Source organism: Cokeromyces recurvatus, assembly GCF_025118155.1.
Source record: "Cokeromyces recurvatus strain NRRL 2243 chromosome Unknown BX663scaffold_7, whole genome shotgun sequence".
NCBI lineage: Eukaryota > Fungi > Mucoromycota > Mucoromycetes > Mucorales > Mucoraceae > Cokeromyces > Cokeromyces recurvatus.
Genome location: NW_026251393.1, coordinates 462,553 through 481,248, shown reverse-complemented (window position 1 = coordinate 481,248; position 18,696 = coordinate 462,553). Strand labels below are relative to the sequence as shown.

At 32.7% G+C, this 18,696-nt stretch overlaps 10 protein-coding genes across 10 annotated transcripts; 4 read left to right on the top strand and 6 right to left on the bottom strand.

The window, feature by feature from the left end:
• Positions 1 to 10: 10 nt before the first annotated feature.
• BX663DRAFT_503165 (tRNA-histidine guanylyltransferase 1) lies at positions 11 to 1,339 on the bottom strand. The gene is made up of 6 exons (XM_051526726.1): positions 1,180 to 1,339; positions 978 to 1,109; positions 879 to 923; positions 658 to 827; positions 510 to 598; positions 11 to 418 (listed from the first exon to the last, which is right to left on the bottom strand). The coding sequence occupies exons 1-6, from the start codon at positions 1,281 to 1,283 to the stop codon at positions 182 to 184; spliced, it is 777 nt and encodes a 258-aa protein (XP_051384666.1). The 5' UTR covers positions 1,284 to 1,339; the 3' UTR covers positions 11 to 181.
• A 46-nt stretch (positions 1,340 to 1,385) lies between these two features.
• On the bottom strand, positions 1,386 to 1,932 carry BX663DRAFT_503164 (H/ACA ribonucleoprotein complex subunit 3). Its single transcript, XM_051526725.1, has 2 exons — positions 1,835 to 1,932; positions 1,386 to 1,757 (listed from the first exon to the last, which is right to left on the bottom strand). Exons 1-2 carry the CDS (start codon positions 1,886 to 1,888, stop codon positions 1,617 to 1,619), a joined length of 195 nt encoding a protein of 64 aa, XP_051384665.1. The 5' UTR covers positions 1,889 to 1,932; the 3' UTR covers positions 1,386 to 1,616.
• A 627-nt stretch (positions 1,933 to 2,559) lies between these two features.
• BX663DRAFT_430901 (beta-lactamase-like protein) lies at positions 2,560 to 4,195 on the top strand (the record flags this gene model as incomplete). Its single annotated transcript, XM_051522835.1, has 4 exons — positions 2,560 to 3,019; positions 3,074 to 3,517; positions 3,573 to 3,871; positions 3,938 to 4,195. The coding sequence occupies 4 exons, from the start codon at positions 2,560 to 2,562 to the stop codon at positions 4,193 to 4,195; spliced, it is 1,461 nt and encodes a 486-aa protein (XP_051384664.1).
• A 350-nt stretch (positions 4,196 to 4,545) lies between these two features.
• BX663DRAFT_503160 (uncharacterized protein) lies at positions 4,546 to 7,028 on the top strand. The gene is made up of 3 exons (XM_051526724.1): positions 4,546 to 4,629; positions 4,695 to 5,258; positions 5,373 to 7,028. Exons 2-3 carry the CDS (start codon positions 4,956 to 4,958, stop codon positions 6,990 to 6,992), a joined length of 1,923 nt encoding a protein of 640 aa, XP_051384663.1. The 5' UTR covers positions 4,546 to 4,629; positions 4,695 to 4,955; the 3' UTR covers positions 6,993 to 7,028.
• Positions 7,029 to 8,295: 1,267 nt separating this feature from the next.
• Positions 8,296 to 8,919, bottom strand: BX663DRAFT_530177 (uncharacterized protein; the record flags this gene model as incomplete). The annotated part of the gene is made up of 3 exons (XM_051530302.1): positions 8,296 to 8,400; positions 8,508 to 8,638; positions 8,781 to 8,919. 3 exons carry the CDS (start codon positions 8,917 to 8,919, stop codon positions 8,296 to 8,298), a joined length of 375 nt encoding a protein of 124 aa, XP_051384662.1.
• An 846-nt stretch (positions 8,920 to 9,765) lies between these two features.
• Positions 9,766 to 11,691, bottom strand: BX663DRAFT_484780 (uncharacterized protein; the record flags this gene model as incomplete). Its single annotated transcript, XM_051524575.1, has 3 exons — positions 9,766 to 11,169; positions 11,223 to 11,445; positions 11,636 to 11,691. The coding sequence occupies 3 exons, from the start codon at positions 11,689 to 11,691 to the stop codon at positions 9,766 to 9,768; spliced, it is 1,683 nt and encodes a 560-aa protein (XP_051384661.1).
• Positions 11,655 to 13,049, bottom strand: BX663DRAFT_550323 (uncharacterized protein; the record flags this gene model as incomplete). The annotated part of the gene is made up of 4 exons (XM_051531207.1): positions 11,655 to 11,774; positions 12,000 to 12,092; positions 12,318 to 12,410; positions 12,813 to 13,049. The coding sequence occupies 4 exons, from the start codon at positions 13,047 to 13,049 to the stop codon at positions 11,655 to 11,657; spliced, it is 543 nt and encodes a 180-aa protein (XP_051384660.1).
• A 548-nt stretch (positions 13,050 to 13,597) lies between these two features.
• Positions 13,598 to 14,518, top strand: BX663DRAFT_484778 (uncharacterized protein; the record flags this gene model as incomplete). The annotated part of the gene is made up of 3 exons (XM_051524574.1): positions 13,598 to 13,681; positions 13,759 to 14,047; positions 14,193 to 14,518. 3 exons carry the CDS (start codon positions 13,598 to 13,600, stop codon positions 14,516 to 14,518), a joined length of 699 nt encoding a protein of 232 aa, XP_051384659.1.
• A 121-nt stretch (positions 14,519 to 14,639) lies between these two features.
• BX663DRAFT_324779 (uncharacterized protein) lies at positions 14,640 to 15,335 on the top strand. Its single transcript, XM_051522107.1, has one exon. The coding sequence runs from the start codon at positions 14,760 to 14,762 to the stop codon at positions 14,961 to 14,963; it is 204 nt and encodes a 67-aa protein (XP_051384658.1). The 5' UTR covers positions 14,640 to 14,759; the 3' UTR covers positions 14,964 to 15,335.
• A 126-nt stretch (positions 15,336 to 15,461) lies between these two features.
• BX663DRAFT_503142 (asparagine synthase) lies at positions 15,462 to 17,539 on the bottom strand. Its single transcript, XM_051526723.1, has 4 exons — positions 17,411 to 17,539; positions 17,241 to 17,329; positions 17,033 to 17,181; positions 15,462 to 16,954 (listed from the first exon to the last, which is right to left on the bottom strand). The coding sequence occupies exons 1-4, from the start codon at positions 17,488 to 17,490 to the stop codon at positions 15,572 to 15,574; spliced, it is 1,701 nt and encodes a 566-aa protein (XP_051384657.1). The 5' UTR covers positions 17,491 to 17,539; the 3' UTR covers positions 15,462 to 15,571.
• Positions 17,540 to 18,696: the final 1,157 nt, after the last annotated feature.

The window sequence follows — 18,696 nt, the reverse complement described above, 5'->3', positions numbered from 1 at the left end:
ATAGTAATATCTTTGGTCATTTTACAAACATTAAAAGTAATGCTGTCATTATATTTGATAACAAAAATATATATATATATATACATATCTGTATACATATACATTTGCATATACATACATATATACACATGTACATAAAATTTTTTTTCTATTACATACACAAATATATAAAATGTCTATTCTATTTAAGCAATTCAGGATGAGCTTCCCAAAATGCATCCCCTATAATATCTTCATAGATAGCAGTAGGCACTAACTTCATTCGTTTTACTTCTTCACCAGAATTTGGAGAAATAGAAGTGACCTCTGTCTTCTTACGAATAATGGTTGAACCTTTTTTATAAATAGGCTCTATGTTGTTATAGTTGATAGAGAATTGTGTAAATAGAATTTCATGCTTATCTTTTGAAAATGTGCCCTTTTTGTTTGTTTGTTTGTTTAGAAGAAGAAAAAAAAAGGAGAGAGTTAAATTTAAAGTTAATACTCCAAACATATACACACACACTTACTCTTAAGCGTTTTTCTGCCTCTTCTTCAGATAATCCTCCTTGGTTAACAAGAGCCCAAAAGGTAGTATTAAATAAATTATTAATATGGCCTATAAGATAAACATTAAATTTGGGAAATTATTCATACATACATACATTATCAACTTACAATCAGCTTGTCTCCAACATAAATAATCACGTAAAACTGTATCGTTAGGGTAGCAAACTGTCCTGGAATCAAAGCATGGTGCATATTGTAGTTTGGTTTCACCAAAATATTCTGCCCAATGCATTACATAATTTGAGGCAAATAGACTTACAATCGTAGAACAAATTTTACTTTGATAGAAAATAAATAAAAGATTCATCTATATATGTATATCATTTTACCTTGATCTACGAGAATATAATGTTGATGATTTTGGTATAATAAAGCTAAATGCATATTAAATAAGGGTCTCTTCATTGATTACATAATACCATACTTACCTATATTCATCACTTTGACCATAGGCTAGAATAATATCTTTGATATCCTTCATAACTTCAATAGCACAACGATTCATAAGATCAATCGCTCGCCTATCATTTGGTTTTGCAAAATTATGTGCTTGTGAAAATCTGAATAAATAAGATTAGTCAATTACCTAAAGAAAAAAGAAAAAGAAAAAAAAAAAGATTTCGGACAAACCTATGGAATCCACGGCCATCAATACGAACAACAAGCCATGTATTAGGTAGCATGTTATCCGCTAATTCGAAATGTCGGACATATTCATATTTAGAATTGGCCATTCTTTATATGAAAACAGAATAGAGATTGAAGAAAATAAAAAATGAAAAAAAAAAAAAAAAAAATAATAATAAAATAAAATAAAATAAAAAAAATAAAAAATGGACATATTTTCATAAATGATAAAAGTCACGAAATAATTGTAAGATGTCTTTTTGAACATTTCAAGACATACACATACACATATATAATGACATGTTCAGCTATTATTTATTTTATCGAACTTCAGTTTAAAAAGGCTCTTCTTTTTTATTCGAGACATTGAAATTTACAAAAAAAAATATAAAACGTACAAATTGACATTGAAATAGAGTTGATAGATGAAAGAATTGCATTTAATAGGGGCGAGAAGGAAGTTGAGTAGGTAAAATGTTGAATCTCTTCTTAATAGTTACACGATGACGAGAGAATTTATCGTCAGGGGAGAATCTAGCAGGATGAGCTGACTTGGTGGGGAAGCCATTAGGATCAGTTTTCTAAAATAAATAAATGAATAAAAATCACTTTAAATTTCAAAACGTTATTTTTTTTTTAATTATTCTTAATTAACTACCTTAAGAGTGTAGACACGATCTCCCTTCTCGTTTAAATAATACATCAAATACATTTTTTTTGAAACCTTTTTTTTTTATATGTAGTGACTAAAGAAAAATAAAAAATATGTAAACCCAACTTTTCTCTTGAACAATATTGAAACAAAAAAAAAAAAGCGATGACTGTTGATTTCTAAGCCACGAATAAATGATTGTCCTCCACTTTCTCCCTCTCCCTTTCAGTATTGTATTCTTATGCATAAATGGTTTTACTTTATTTTAGTCACGAAAGGAAAATTTTAAAATGAAAATACAATGCATAGATAATAAAGATTCAGTTCCCAATACATTTTTATGTAAAATAAATCAACATACAATACTTTTGAATTGTCCTTTAGAGACATTAATCTTGCCACAACTACACGAACAGAACGAATCGGTTGAAACAGGTCTAGACTATTACGAGGCGGGTAATACTCTAAGTTCGATTTTATCATCATTCTCATCTCAGGGCAAAAGAGCTGCTGATACACGTTATTCTTCAGTTAAGGAAAATGCTAAAAACTGCGAACAAAGAACTCTGTTTAGAATACCCGACATGAGTCTCATTGATTTAGACTCTATTGATCTTGTATTAATAAGTAATAGTCAACTTATGCTAGGTCTTCCGTTTTTGACAGAATATATGGGATATAAAGGAAGAATTATTGCCACAGAACCTACAATTGAATATGCAAAACAACGCATGGAGGAATTAGTTCAGTATCATAGTCATCAAAGCAAGTTCTTTACATCTAGAATTGAACCTCGTTCAGCTACACACTTCTCTCAACTGACAGATGATAACATGCAATTAGCTATTGAAGGTTGGAGGTCAACCATCTATACGATGGAAGATGTTATATCTTGTATTGAAAAAATCCAACCTGTACGCTATACAGAAACTTTATCCTTGTTTTCAGCTTTAAATTTGGTAGCCTATAGTTCAGGCTATAGTTTAGGAAGCGCCAATTGGGTATTAGAAACAAGTTTTAAAAAGATTGCATTTGTATCCAATTCATCAATTCACATGGATTTACATCCTGCCCCATTTAATGGTGATGCCTTAAAGGATGTAGACATTGTTGTTGTCAGTGGTCTTAGTCAGTTATCTCAAAATGAGCTCTCCTTTGAAAAGGCCAAAGCAAAGTTATGCGGACATATTGGTAATAGATAAGCACATTATGGATTGTAAATAGACTTATTCATTTTATTATTAGCACGAACGATTCAAACACAACATAATGTCCTTTTAGTAACACCATCGATGGGCATTTTATTTGATTTAGTTGGAGATATAGAGCAGCATTTTAAATTGCTTGGTAATAAAGAGATTGGACATGAAAGACATCAGATACCCATTTATGTTGTAAATCCTATTGCCGACCAAAGTTTAAAATATGCGAATATTTGTGGTGAATGGATGAATGCAGAACGACATGATTTACTTTATTTACCACAAATGCCTTTACGACATGGTGAATTAATGCAAACTGGTGCAGTACAAACAATAACCTCAATAGAAGCATCAGCACTTTTAAAGAAAAGAATACAGGAACCTTGTATTGTCTTTACAGGAGATTCGGCATGTATCATGAAAGGACCGTTATTTTGGTTTTTAAATTATTGGGGACAATCTGAACTAAATACCTGTATATTTATAGGTAAGTTGGTATGCTTGAATAATAAATACATGTATGAAACTAAAATGATGTCTAGATCCAAATACAGATCGCTCATTTCAAGACATAATACCCAAAGGATGCAAAATGAATTTTATATATTTGCCTCTTGACACATGCCTCAAACTAGAAGATATTCCTTCAATACTGCATACCCATTGGGAAAGAAATGACACCAATTCATATCATTTACTCATTCCCGACATGGAAGGGGCCGAATTGATAAAAGAAGAAGAGGAACAGAATTCATCAACAAAAGCTTATATATATAAACCAGGAGATATTATAAATATTGAACTTGATAGAAATTGGGAAAAAGTATCAGTGAGTGAAAAGGTAAATGTATATATATGTATATATGTATATATCTATTTGAAAGAGAATCACTAACTATATAGATAGCTTGCAAAGACTATTAATCCTATTATAATGACTAATGAAGACGGATCATTTTCTGCTTGGGCACCTCTTCATGGCTCTTTGCATTATTATAATAATCAATTAGAAATTCAGCCTGATTTAAATGTTAAAGACGATGGACCTCTTATCTTTAATCAACAAAATGAAATAAAATTAAACGCTGAACTAACGTTAATTATTAAAAGATTCGAGGAGGTAAAGGATGAAAGAGAGAAAGAAAGAAAAGAAAAAGAAAATTAATTTTATAATAGAATTTTATACCCGTGCAAATAACTAAAGATATTAACGGTATCACGACGATTGAATTACCTTCTGATATGAATGCAAAAATCATTATGGATGGCCATAGCATAATTATTGTTGCAAATGATAACAAAGTTCGAGCATTATTACGTAAAATTATAACCGTTAAAGAAGAAGTATAATAAGGGCGGAAATTATATTGTAATAAATTAGGCAAAAAGTCAATAAAACAAGTTCGAAACAAGGTTTTTCATTTATTTTATTTTTTATATGAATACGATTTATATGTCCCCTTTTTAATAAGCAAGTAATCATATTGCATTTTTTTTATTTTATTTTATCTTCTTTTTCTTTTTTTTTTCTTTTTTTTTATACATAATACCTTGTTATAGATACTAGTACATATGAGTAACGTTAACAAGAATGAAATGGTAAAAAAAAAAAAAAAGACACATTACCTATAAATGTCAAGATCTAAAGTAATGCATGTATGTAGCTAAACAGTGTAATGGTGAATACACCAGTAGAAACAAACTTTACAAGAAACTATGTTGCTATTGATCCTAATAAACAATCAACCAATTTGAAAACCCCAATTTTAAAGAAACCCCCAACTCATAGTAGTGAGGCACCTATTATAAAAGATGTAGGGACTTGGACACCTTCAAGGAAAAAATCAATCAGTTGTCAAAAAACAAGCAATAGTAATAATAAGTTTTATACTTCCCCAGTAACTCAGCTAAGTCATGATGAGAAAATGTTGTCAGCAACAACAAACAAGCATGTATTGCCGTCCTTTGAACCTGTCAACAAAGTGACAGAACTCAATTCTTACGATAACAATATCACGGATATAGATGATCCGATTGAATTACCATGGCAACAATATGCTTCTCATCTTGATTTACATTCTATTACGAATAACTTGGTATTATGCACATCAATGAGTGATAAGAATGATTATCAAGCTATGTTACACGAGTTAGATCTGTCTCATGCTACCATTATGGCATCCAAATTCAAGACTCTAAATTTTATGGAAGCAAATGAATTAGTTGAAGTAAATTTTAAAAGAGAAAAAAAGCGAAAAAAAAAAAAAAAAAAAAAAAAAAAAAAAAAAACTTGAAATGCTAACATTTTTTTTTCTTCCTTTTATATAAATATATGTATATAGAAATGTAATAAGATGCAAATAGATCTAAACACTTTATATGAACATCTTCGACTCCAAATAGATATACAAAGAGCTGCAGCAATATCATTTACAATAACAGATAATAATAATACGAGAATGTCCAAAGACTTTGCATATAGTTTATTTCAGTCAACACAAAAGACAGCATCTTTAATAGATGAATTCTATTTTACAAGTCAACGATTACGATATCAAGAAGCGAGTCATTTAGAACATACCGCTGGCGTCTTGGCTAAATATCTTTATCAACAACAGCCTTTTAATACAACAACAACAATAGAATACAACAAGCACCTAAAATCAATACTCTTTAAACTTGAAAATATCTCTCAAGACCTGTTGGAGAATAATATACCGATTATTAAAAAATTACCATCTACCTCATCACTTTCAACTGCAACTACCCATAGTGCTTCATCATCTGATCTATCCTATCAAAGTGGGGCATCTACCCTGGTATCCATGTCGATTGAAGAAAAGATAAATCAGGTGATAGACAGATTAAGTCAACAGTACCAAAAACAGAAAGAAGAATTGATTCGATTTCATGAGCTTCAACAATCGAATCATCATGAGTCTGAAGACAGTCAGGCTTCGAAAAGATATCAAGCAACAATCGAACAACAGGAGGCTAAAATAAAGGAACTCAAGAACCAATTGAGGTGTGAGACAGGGCATCGACAGTCCTTGCAAGATCAAGTTAGTTCCCTGGAACATGATTTAAAAGCAAAGGATGATGAACTGGAGAAATTAAAAGGAAAACTAAATGAACCGTTACTAGAGGATGCACTGGCAAAGCAAAAGGAAGAATATGAGCAACGAATTGCACTATCACAAAATGAAATAAACACGGCCAATAAGGAATTGAAAGATGAATTAAATGAAATGAAAACACTCTGGGCTTCTGTTGAACGCATTGTTTTAGTAGGCCAAGACGATCATAATAGAACAGTAAAGAGTGTGCTAGAAGATTGGCAGAGAAAGCAATTAGAGGATGCAAAGAGAATTCAAACTCTTGAAGAAAAACTAAAATTATTAGAAACAAAGAAAGGAAAAGAAGAAGAAGAGGTGATGACTACTAAAAATAGTGATAATGCAGAACTATTATTAAGAAAAGAATTGGAAGATGTAAAGAAAGCATTCAAGGAAGCGCAAGAATCATATACAACACGAGAAGCAGCTATGATACTTCAATCAGCAAGTGTAGAAGCAGAATTGGAGCGTATCTTAAAGGAATATGATCGTTTGACACGAAATATTACAGACTTTAATCTTGAACGCAAAGTATTTGAAGATGAAATCATGAAACTACAGCAAGAAAAGGAGAAAATAAAAAAGGAATTATATGATGCTCAAGTGTGTCAATTGAGTAATAATAGTGATAATAATAATAATGGCAATTTACGAAAGGAATTTAGAGATTTGGTAGCTAATATTAAAGAAAAACATGAAGAAGAGATAAAGAATGAAATAGAGCGTCGTAGGCGATTAGAACAAGAATTAAGGGACGTCAAAGCAGATGAAGAAATGAAACGATGGGAAAGGGTAAATACATCAGTGCAAACTGACTTTAATGCATACCAAGACATGTTTCCATAAAATTATGTATATGTATATAGAGTGTGTGTGTGTGTGTATGTCATCTTTAAATAAAATAAACTAGTTTATATATTTATATGATAAGGTCCATTAAGCTTGAGTTTAAATTTTATCTGGTATAGCAAGAAAGATTCTATTTGATAGACCTTGAAGAAAGTATAAATATTGTAATCTATCTATAATAAGTTTACTCGACAGTCAACACAATGAAAAAGATGGCTTAAAGAAAGACATTTAAAATAATGTGCAAAAAATGTAAAATATTAGTTCAACCTTAACACTTTCCTCAACAATACAAAAAAAAAAAAAAAAAAAAAAAAAAAAAAAAAAGATATACAATATTTAGTAGATTGTATTAAAAATCACACTATAAACATAGGTCTGCTGTTATAAACATATGCATACAGTAACAATTAATTAAGCAAACAAGAAGAATTTGATGATTAAATACAAAGCTGGTAGATTAGTAACAGTGTTGTTGTTAAGAGTCGGCTATATTTAAAAGTGTATAATATCATAACGAAATGTTACAATGACAAAGTCATTCAGCTTTTTTTTTTCCTAATATAAGAGTCATATACAGTTAGCGCAACACTAAAGGATGGTTTTTTAAATAAAAGGATGGTTTTTAAAATTCTCAATAGGCGGTTACAATTTTCTCAAGAGGCGGTTTTCGATCCTCAGTAGATATTTTTTACAGTTGCTTGTGACATTTTATTAGATAGGATTGCCTTTTAAGCAATCTTCAAATATGTTTACTGAATGTTGTACAAATGCTCAAAGATGTTCTGGAGGAACATTATTGCAAGCCTCAGTTATTCTTGTTGATAAGTCCTCTTTGGTTTGAAATTGACTACGTTTGACCTTATTTTTAACTATGGACCAAAATTACTCAATAGGATTAAGCTCAGGGGAATAAGGAGGGAGATAAATGCACTTATATCCTCTCTCTCTCTCTCTGTCACCATAGTATCAATCTCGTTAGATGTATGGATTGGTGCATTATCCATAACTATATAATATCCTTTCATTTCCAGAATGCAATCCATTTCATCCATTGTTTTCTGAATAAAATTCATATAATGTCCAGTGACAGTTCCTTTGGAAGCAGGCTTCTTTGGTGTTTGATGATGCTTTTCTTTTGCGATTACCAGAATCGATTTTTAGCCTTTTGAATGTGTGTTCCTGAGGATTTCAAAGCTCCATTGACACGACATACTTTGCCGAGATTGCACCCAAAACTATGGTGTGATATTGCTCTGGTGGTAGGAGTGATTACAATAGCTGGTGTGCCCTTAATAGATCATCCTCCTGGAGGTCTCATATTGATATCGAAGGCTGATTCATCAACAAAAAAACAGTTTTCAAGGTAATCCATATCTGTTTTGCTCCACTTCTCAACCCCACGCTATGTGGTTTGCAACTTTGGTGGAATCGTTTCTGGGAGCTGGATGACGAGTGATTTTTTTTTTTTTTGAATGAAAGGTTGCATTCTGTTTTGAGGAAACTTCTCACACTTGATTCTTTCAGTGTGAATGATTCGAATTTTTCAGTAAGTGAACAAACTGCATCCACAACCCTGGCTTGAGGATTACTGCCATAAAAATTTAAAAGGTGAATCTTATGCTTCTCATCAAGCTGGCCCGCTGATTTATTGATTTTATTGGTTTTTTTTTTTTTTTTTTTTTTTTTTTTTTTTTTTTTTTTTTTTTTTTTTTTCGAAGATATTCCAATCTTTATCCTCTTTCAGTCTCCTAGCCCATTTCTGTGCAGTTCTTTCAACAACACCGCCTGCTAATCTACCAGAGTTGGCAGCATTGAACAACTTAATCCTATTGTAATAGACAAAAAGCAGTTTCTGATCATTGGTGTAGTTGTTATAACTCCTACCCCTATTGATCTTTACGTTGGTGGCAATCTCCTCCATCTCAGCATCTAAGGCTTCCATCTCAGTGTCCTTCTGCTCTGTATTTTGCTTCTCGCAGTAAAGTCGAAGACGAGTTAACGTTTTTAGATGGAAGGGGTTAATCTCTTCTTCGCATTCCATCGCATCGCACCCATTTTCATCACAACTATTTCCCTGGCCATCTTCCTAAGAAAAGTATGAACTCATTTAACAAAAGTAAAGAGAATTTTAAAAACCGCCCTTTAGTGTTGCGCTAACTGTACTGTGCTTCCACTCTCAATATACCTGATGTTTTTGATACTTGTGTCAGGATAAATGGCCCAGAAAAGGGGGACAAACTTGGTCATATGTTTGAAGCTAATTAGCCCAGCTGCTTGAAAATTAATTACCCGGTAATTTGAACAGCTTCTTGTCAAAATGATTCTATCTAGGTTAAATTCGATACGACTCTACATATAAAGCTTATAAACAGATTTTATATTTATTTAAAGAAGGTATGGGAGCAATAATAAGTACATATTTAATTATTGTTATGATGCGGGAAAGGGCTTTGTACCTTGCCTAATATACACAACGTTGTATTATATTTTTTTTTTATTTTGAGCTGTTGCTGCATAACAATGATATTACTTTTGAACAGCTCAGAAGGGGTACTTATCTCTTTCTCTCCCGTCCACATTGTTTATTTTTTATTAACAAAAAAATTCATGAATGACAGAGTGACTCTTTATGATGATATAGGGGTGTGGCAATAATAGATAAAAACTTTATAGAGGTACTATCAATAACTAACTTTTACTTTTTGTTTTTTTTTTAAAAAAAAAAGAAAAGAAAGAAAAAAGAAAACGGATTCTTAATGGTATGACTTCAATTTTTTTTGTGCTGTTTCGATTGATGACGATGTTGTTGGCATATTTGGGGGGGCCTTCTCTCCAAACAGTTATCAAACCATGCAATGTCATTTTCATTGGATTTATTTTTGGACGAAATGATTTCAAACACTTCCTTGACAATTTCAGAGCACACCCAGGTAGAAAGAATAACTGGTAAGACAGTAGGTCCAAACTGATTCACAGAGTTACTAATCACCAACGTCTTGCATCTTGAAACACGCGAAATGTACTTGGTGGGTCTGTCCAACTCAATCAGCGTGCTTGACAAGCCAGAATGAATAAATCCAACAGTGCGAATCGCCTCTGAACGATGATCAAAGTTGATTTCCTTGAGTAAAGAGTCCAACATGTCTTTCAGTGTACGTGGTAACTTGTAGAAGCCTTCATTCATAAAATTTGTACCAGATTCATCCTCAATCTTTGATTTGGCTTCACTAGCACCAAACTCCAAAGGGACAGTATGTTGATTGTTGTATTGTCTAAAAATTAAGTCGCACTTGTGACCATACTTAGATCGACTGATTTTTGAAATGGATCCAATGATTCTTGTGTTATTTTTCCTTTTCTTAGTCCCTAGACAAGCAGACTCGCCACCGACAGCCTCAACATCCTTTAATTTATCGAAACAAGATTCGATCATTGACCAAATGTGGGTTTGATACCATCGTTCGTTATGAGTCCTATTCATATTACCATTTTCGTATTCTCGAACCAGGGAAAAGATAACCAGATTGATCCAGTCCTTGTCAGCGCTTTCTTCTTTGTTGTAGTCAGAGTGAAAAGTATGATTATTTCCTAAAGCAGTTCGAAGCTTAGCTGTGCTGTCTTGGTTGTATTGATTTAAAAAATTTTTCAAAGAATCTGGAGGTTTTGGAAAGCTTTTCTTTTTATAGTTTATGATTTCTTGAAGTTCTTCTTCAGTAAACACATTGTAAGAGGTGTAGTTCTTGTCGTATGGGTCAATAATCAATGATCGGCTCGGATGATCAGACTCGCACTGCAGACCAAACATAAAAAGCTCATCATCCACACATTTACCAGTTGAAAGATACCATTTGTCGTTTTGATTTAATTTTTTAAACATGTCTTCAAATGGAATATTATGTTCATCAACTGTATCATTTGCAGTTTCAAACTTATCTTCTGCAAAATCATTGATATCCTCTCTTGTATTGTTTATATTATGATCTTCATAACTAATACTATTTTCTTGATTTTTATCAGCCCGATTAAGTGTTTCAGAATCAGCCTTAGCCAATTTAATTTCATCCTCAATTAGCTTATTTTTAATAGTCAAGGAAAGGTATTTCTTATTTATCATGAGCTTCTGCCTGGTCTTCAAGTAAAAAAACTGTCTCACCAACGTAGTATCTAGCAGCTAAACATAATTTTAATAATTAATACAAGCTTTAGAAAAAAAAATACGCGTACTTCTCTTGGTTTCTTTTGGTGCTTCCTGGCCCACAGAATAACCTCTCTCTTTGTATTGTGTTTCAAATTCAAGCTACCAATATTAATCAAAGCTCCTTCAAGTACACGTAAGCAAGAGAACCAATCTTCACACTTCGAATTCTTAGCAAAGGCAAGCGCTTGGAACGTTGTATCTGGTTTCCAGTTGTGTAGAATCCATTCTGTATGTGAGACCTCCATGTTTCTAAGGAGAAAAGAGCAAAGTTATCAGATATTTACAGGACTTAAAATAAATTAAAAAATGCTATTCGTGACAATTTTTTTTTCTGGCATCATCATATTTCTTACTCTTAACTTTTTTTTTTTTTTTTGTTTTTTTTTTTATTTTTGTTTTTGTTGTCTTTTTTTTTTTTTTTTTTTTGTAAGCATTAAACCTCAACAAGATGAGAATAACTACCAGCTGTTCCAGTGCATAGCGACCTGGGAACATTCCTTTGGGAATGTTTTAAACGAAGGTTGGAAACGGTCTCCTTTGGGTGATTCCTTAGGAAGACCACTTCGTTTTGACAGAGCCTTTTATACACAGTAAAGGGGTTGGTTACGCTCCTCATATACAACGTGGTGTATCTTAGGCATGATAGCTTATTACTTGTCTTGTTATTCATTTACTCTTTGGAAAAACTAAGGTAATCTGCATATGTTTGCAATGGGACAAAACTTATTTATTTTATTTTATTTTGTAAGCATTAAACCTCAACAAGATGAGAATAACTACCAGCTGTTCCAGTGCATAGCGACCTGGGAACATTCCTTTGGGAATGTTTTAAACGAAGGTTGGAAACGGTCTCCTTTGGGTGATTCCTTAGGAAGACCACTTCGTTTTGACAGAGCCTTTTATACACAGTAAAGGGGTTGGTTACGCTCCTCATATACAACGTGGTGTATCTTAGGCATGATAGCTTATTACTTGTCTTGTTATTCATTTACTCTTTGGAAAAACTAAGGTAATCTGCATATGTTTGCAATGGGACAAAACTTATTTATTTTATTTTATTTTGTAAGCATTAAACCTCAACAAGATGAGAATAACTACCAGCTGTTCCAGTGCATAGCGACCTGGGAACATTCCTTTGGGAATGTTTTAAACGAAGGTTGGAAACGGTCTCCTTTGGGTGATTCCTTAGGAAGACCACTTCGTTTTGACAGAGCCTTTTATACACAGTAAAGGGGTTGGTTACGCTCCTCATATACAACGTGGTGTATCTTAGGCATGATAGCTTATTACTTGTCTTGTTATTCATTTACTCTTTGGAAAAACTAAGGTAATCTGCATATGTTTGCAATGGGACAAAGCTCTAAGTCCTCCTCTTCTCTTTATATATAGGCTTTATAATTCAGCTCAGCGCGATGAAAATAAATGTCAACTGTTTTAGTACGTGGCCTCCTGCGACAGAAGTTATTGACCAATTGCTTAACATTTGAAACCTAGCCCCTCCTAAGAAAATATGCAGTATGGTTACAACTAAAAAAACTAACCAAATGATAAGAATCGTTTAGGAACTTTGGTTGATTTTAAAGAGCAAAGACATGGTAGGTATTCAATAACAGAACTTTATAACAATGAAAACATATTAACCATTTCGACATTGAACTCTTAAAGACAGTATCAAGAATAATAGGTGCCAAAACCATTGTACAGTAACGATCTACGACAATTACTGTGTTTATGTAAACGAACTTTTCAATTTCTTCATGTTGAAATGCCAAATTATCAAGGTCCATTTCGTCTGAACTCTCATCGTAATTTAAATAAGGGTCTTCTGATGGGTTGTAGTGAATAAAATCCATATTGTAATTTTAATTGTTTGAGTGAAAGATCTAAAATAAAATGAAAATCGTCTCAAAAAAATTTATAGATCGTCTTAAGATGCTGTCTGATTTTATATGGAGTACAATCGATTTGGAAAAAGTGTTTACCAAATCTCCTTTTTTACTATACGATAGGGCATACATTTACTTTGAGAAGCTTGTTCATTACGATGGTGTAATGTATAGGACAGCTGATGTAGTTGTAGAAATCCCAACTACGTCGAGAAAATTAATCCCCTATATAAATAAAATACCAAATATACTTGCATGGAAGGAAGCCCTGATTAATCATGCCCTTAATTTAAAATAAATCGTAATCTACAAAGCCCTTTCCCGCATCATAACAATAATTAAATATGTACTTATTATTGCTCCCATACCTTCTTTAAATAAATATAAAATCTGTTTATAAGCTTTATATGTAGAGTCGTATCGAATTTAACCTAGATAGAATCATTTTGACAAGAAGCTGTTCAAATTACCGGGTAATTAATTTTCAAGCAGCTGGGCTAATTAGCTTCAAACATATGACCAAGTTTGTCCCCCTTTTCTGGGCCATTTATCCTGACACAAGTATCAAAAACATCAGGTATATTGAGAGTGGAAGCACAGTACAGTTAGCGCAACACTAAAGGGCGGTTTTTAAAATTCTCTTTACTTTTGTTAAATGAGTTCATACTTTTCTTAGGAAGATGGCCAGGGAAATAGTTGTGATGAAAATGGGTGCGATGCGATGGAATGCGAAGAAGAGATTAACCCCTTCCATCTAAAAACGTTAACTCGTCTTCGACTTTACTGCGAGAAGCAAAATACAGAGCAGAAGGACACTGAGATGGAAGCCTTAGATGCTGAGATGGAGGAGATTGCCACCAACGTAAAGATCAATAGGAGTAGGAGTTATAACAACTACACCAATGATCAGAAACTGCTTTTTGTCTATTACAATAGGATTAAGTTGTTCAATGCTGCCAACTCTGGTAGATTAGCAGGCGGTGTTGTTGAAAGAACTGCACAGAAATGGGCTAGGAGACTGAAAGAGGATAAAGATTGGAATATCTTCGAAAAAAAAAAAAAAAAAAAAAAAAAAAAAAAAAAAAAAAACCAATAAAATCAATAAATCAGCGGGCCAGCTTGATGAGAAGCATAAGATTCACCTTTTAAATTTTTATGGCAGTAATCCTCAAGCCAGGGTTGTGGATGCAGTTTGTTCACTTACTGAAAAATTCGAATCATTCACACTGAAAGAATCAAGTGTGAGAAGTTTCCTCAAAACAGAATGCAACCTTTCATTCAAAAAAAAAAAAAATCACTCGTCATCCAGCTCCCAGAAACGATTCCACCAAAGTTGCAAACCACATAGCGTGGGGTTGAGAAGTGGAGCAAAACAGATATGGATTACCTTGAAAACTGTTTTTTTGTTGATGAATCAGCCTTCGATATCAATATGAGACCTCCAGGAGGATGATCTATTAAGGGCACACCAGCTATTGTAATCACTCCTACCACCAGAGCAATATCACACCATAGTTTTGGGTGCAATCTCGGCAAAGTATGTCGTGTCAATGGAGCTTTGAAATCCTCAGGAACACACATTCAAAAGGCTAAAAATCGATTCTGGTAATCGCAAAAGAAAAGCATCATCAAACACCAAAGAAGCCTGCTTCCAAAGGAACTGTCACTGGACATTATATGAATTTTATTCAGAAAACAATGGATGAAATGGATTGCATTCTGGAAATGAAAGGATATTATATAGTTATGGATAATGCACCAATCCATACATCTAACGAGATTGATACTATGGTGACAGAGAGAGAGAGAGAGGATATAAGTGCATTTATCTCCCTCCTTATTCCCCTGAGCTTAATCCTATTGAGTAATTTTGGTCCATAGTTAAAAATAAGGTCAAACGTAGTCAATTTCAAACCAAAGAGGACTTATCAACAAGAATAACTGAGGCTTGCAATAATGTTCCTCCAGAACATCTTTGAGCATTTGTACAACATTCAGTAAACATATTTGAAGATTGCTTAAAAGGCAATCCTATCTAATAAAATGTCACAAGCAACTGTAAAAAATATCTACTGAGGATCGAAAACCGCCTCTTGAGAAAATTGTAACCGCCTATTGAGAATTTTAAAAACCATCCTTTTATTTAAAAAACCATCCTTTAGTGTTGCACTAACTGTATAATAATAATGATGTACTCTATTTTGTTATGACAGTCAACCTAATAAAATAAACTTTTTGCCTGTCATACGCCTGATGCTATATAATTTGTAGAACTCTACTTTATATGTAAATATGTACAACAATTATGCTGATTTAATAATAAAAAAAAAAATCGAGATTTTTATACACATAATTTAAATTTATTTCTATATATATAAAGAGGAAGGTTGAGTTATATTGTATATACATACACATTTATAATAATAATAATAATAATAATAATAAAAAATAAAATTGAAAGTAAAAATGTATACAATTATCATTATAATTTATGCTTCTTTTTCGTAAGCTTTCTCGTGAACCTTTTGTGCACGACCAGAAGGATCAGAGGAACAACCCCAATCAGTACGAGGAACCCAACGAACAACAGAAGCAGTACAAGCAGGTTGAGGGAACCATTGCTCAAACATAACACGATACATGTAAGCTTCCTTTGTATCAGGAGTATCCTTTTCCCATCGAGATGCAGCTTGAGCTAATTCTTCTGAACTAACCTTATTTTCACTCACAGCCTTTAAAGAATCGATCCAACTATAACCAACACCATCCGAGAATTGTTCCTTTTGTCTCCATAAGATGTTTGTAGGTAAATAAGGCTTAGCATTAGGATCATCTGAGGTATCAAAGGCCTTACGAATAATATATTTCTCCATGCGACCTAATTTTGAGTTAGGACGCTTTTCTTCGGGTTTAATGTTCATGGCAACCTCCAAGAAGTCTCTATCAAGGAAAGGAACACGAGCTTCAAGACCCCATGCCATTGTAGATTTATTAGCACGAAGACAGTCAGAGGTGTGCAAGTTTCTAACACGAGTTACACATTCAGCATGGAAGGAAGGAGCATCAGGGGCTTGATGGAAGTAAAGGTAGCCACCAAAGACTTCATCCGAACCTTCACCAGAGAGAACCATCTTGACACCCATTGCCTTAATCTTACGTGATAAAAGATACATAGGAGTTGAAGCACGAATGGTAGTTACATCATAAGTTTCAAGATGATAAATGACATCACTAACGGCATCTAAGGCTTCTTGAATTGTGAAAGTATATTCGTGGTGAATTGTATTAAGATATTTAGCTACTTCTCTAGCAGCAATTAAATCAGGAGAACCGGGTAAACCGATAGAGAAGGAATGAACGCCAGGCCAGTTCATGGGACCGCTTTCATCAAAATCAGGATCTGCAGGACGACCCCCTCTTGCAATCTTTTCAGCTTCTCTAACAGCAATAGCAGCAATTAAACTTGAATCAAGACCACCACTCAAGAGAACACCATAAGGAACCTCAGCCATAAGACGCTTACGAACAGATTTTTCAAGAGCTTCTCTTAAAAGTGTATAATCTACTTCGTTAGTAGGGATACGTTCAGGTTCCCACCAAGTAGGGTTAAACCAACGTGTGGTTTCCTTAGTCTCAGAATCATAAAGATGACCAGGAGGGAAAGCCAAGATGGTGTCACATTCTTCATTAAGACATTTAAGTTCAGAAGCAAAAAAGACAGTTTCGGGCATTTTACTAGACCAACCGTAGTAAAGGGTTGTAATACCAATAGGATCGCGAGCAGCAATAATACGGTTGCGTTTAACATCTAACAGAACAAAGGAAAACATACCATCTAAATGTTGAACAAGATCTGTACCCATTTCATCATACTTTTTTTAAATAAAATAAAATAAAATAAAAGGTCAGTTTTATTTTATTTCCTTTTAGCTGATTCATTTTTCACCTACCATATGCATGATAACTTCACAGTCAGATTCAGTCTTAAATTGATGAGGCTTCTTTAATTGTTTTCTTAATTGTTTATGGTTATAGATTTCACCATTAACACAAAGAACAAGGTTACCATCTTCACTAACAAGAGGTTGAGCACCAGAGCCTTAAAATAAAATATAAGTTATTCATCCTCGATATATAATATTTATTTTTTTTTCTTACCAACACCGACAATAGCTAAACGTTCATGACAAAGGATTGTGTTGTTAGCTACATGACAACCAGACCAATCAGGACCACGGTGTCTAATCCTAAAAGAATAAAATAAAATACAATATATAGCTTGTTAAGGTACAGTTGTTTGATTGATTGTATTATGTTATAAGATTTACTTTTTAGAGAGATAAAGAGCACGTTGACGATAGGCGTCAATATCACCTTGATAGTTATAAATGGCACAGATACCACACATTGTTTTATGTTATGTTAATAAAAAAAAAGGAAAGAAAAAAAACAAAAAAGAAATTAAGAAAACTAAAGAAAGATCATATAGTTACGCGGAATCTAAAATTTGACAAATATTTCACAGGTAAGGTTTCATTAATAAATAAATAAATCAAAGGGACTAACTGACTCGTATTAGTCTTAATGGTTTTATAATAATAATAAAGTGTGTAAAGGTATAAGATTAAGAGGGGGAGGAGGGGGGGGGGGAAATAATAGAGACTTGAAATAAAATATACAATGGCTTTACAACAACCAAGTGTCAAAAAAACATAAGCATTTTCTACATGTAATTTAAAATTTGCCCATAATGACTCATGAAGTGACTGCTATTTAAACATGCTTGATAATTCTCACACATTTCTTTTTTTTTTATTATAATTATTACTATTCTCTTCTCCTCAAAATAAACAGATACCAATATCAGAATGTAAGCAAAAAACAATAAGGGAATGACATAAATCTCATATTTAACCTTTTCCCATAATAGATTTGTATTTTAGGATAGTTGATCTACAAGAACACAAACTGTTAGAAAAAAATACCGGAAAAAGAAGGGAAGAGTTAAAACTCCGAAAGAAATTATCGATATTATTAATAAAATAAATATGATTGGTGAATAAACCTACTTGATTTGATAATAAAGGTACAGATAGATGATCCCTCCTAGTGTTTCTAAAACAATAAAAGAGGTTTTCATTACTGGTAAAAATGGTAACATGAGTTATTAGTTTATGAAACGTTTTAAACTTTGGTAAGTTTATTAATGTCTAATTAAGCTTCTATTTGTTAGTTTTAGTATTGTATCTTCCAGTAATAATACTCTATTAACAGTAGAAGTCAGTAGTCTGGAATTTGAACTTTTTTTTTTTGGGGGGAGGCTGAAACCTTTTTTAGCTTTAAAAAATGGACCCTTATTATTAACAAATACCAATGTACAATGATTATGAAAAATCTGCTTTAAATAAATAGTAATTTTGTTCCTTTCAATTAAAGAAAAAAGGGACTATTTATTATTTTCCTTCTAGTGTAAATAATATGATTGAATTTATTATTTATAGAAACATAATAAAGTCTAAAATGGTTAATTTGTGGATCATCACATATAATTTAAATATTACGTAATATATCATAATCTAATTTGTTTTCATTAGGGGTAAGGCACACTATTTAT

Bases quoted from the DNA above. Each gene is read 5' to 3' on its own strand.
- BX663DRAFT_503142 (XM_051526723.1), bottom strand. From the start codon at position 17,490: ATGTGTGGTATCTGTGCCATTTATAACTATCAAGGTGATATTGACGCC. The intron at 17,330-17,410 runs GTAAATCTTATA...TTATTCTTTTAG, and splicing joins GCTCTTTATCTCTCTAAAAA to GATTAGACACCGTGGTCCTG. The intron at 17,182-17,240 runs GTAAGAAAAAAA...TTTTATTTTAAG, and splicing joins TTTAGCTATTGTCGGTGTTG to GCTCTGGTGCTCAACCTCTT.
- BX663DRAFT_503165 (XM_051526726.1), bottom strand. From the start codon at position 1,283: ATGGCCAATTCTAAATATGAATATGTCCGACATTTCGAATTAGCGGAT. The intron at 924-977 runs GTAAGTATGGTA...ATATGCATTTAG, and splicing joins GGTCAAAGTGATGAATATAG to CTTTATTATACCAAAATCAT. The intron at 419-509 runs GTAAGTGTGTGT...ACAAACAAAAAG, and splicing joins AGGCAGAAAAACGCTTAAGA to GGCACATTTTCAAAAGATAA.
- BX663DRAFT_503160 (XM_051526724.1), top strand. From the start codon at position 4,956: ATGTTGTCAGCAACAACAAACAAGCATGTATTGCCGTCCTTTGAACCT. The intron at 5,259-5,372 runs GTAAATTTTAAA...ATATGTATATAG, and splicing joins AAGCAAATGAATTAGTTGAA to AAATGTAATAAGATGCAAAT.
- BX663DRAFT_324779 (XM_051522107.1), top strand. From the start codon at position 14,760: ATGAATTTTATTCAGAAAACAATGGATGAAATGGATTGCATTCTGGAA.
- BX663DRAFT_503164 (XM_051526725.1), bottom strand. From the start codon at position 1,888: ATGTATTTGATGTATTATTTAAACGAGAAGGGAGATCGTGTCTACACT. The intron at 1,758-1,834 runs GTAGTTAATTAA...TATTTATTTTAG, and splicing joins ATCGTGTCTACACTCTTAAG to AAAACTGATCCTAATGGCTT.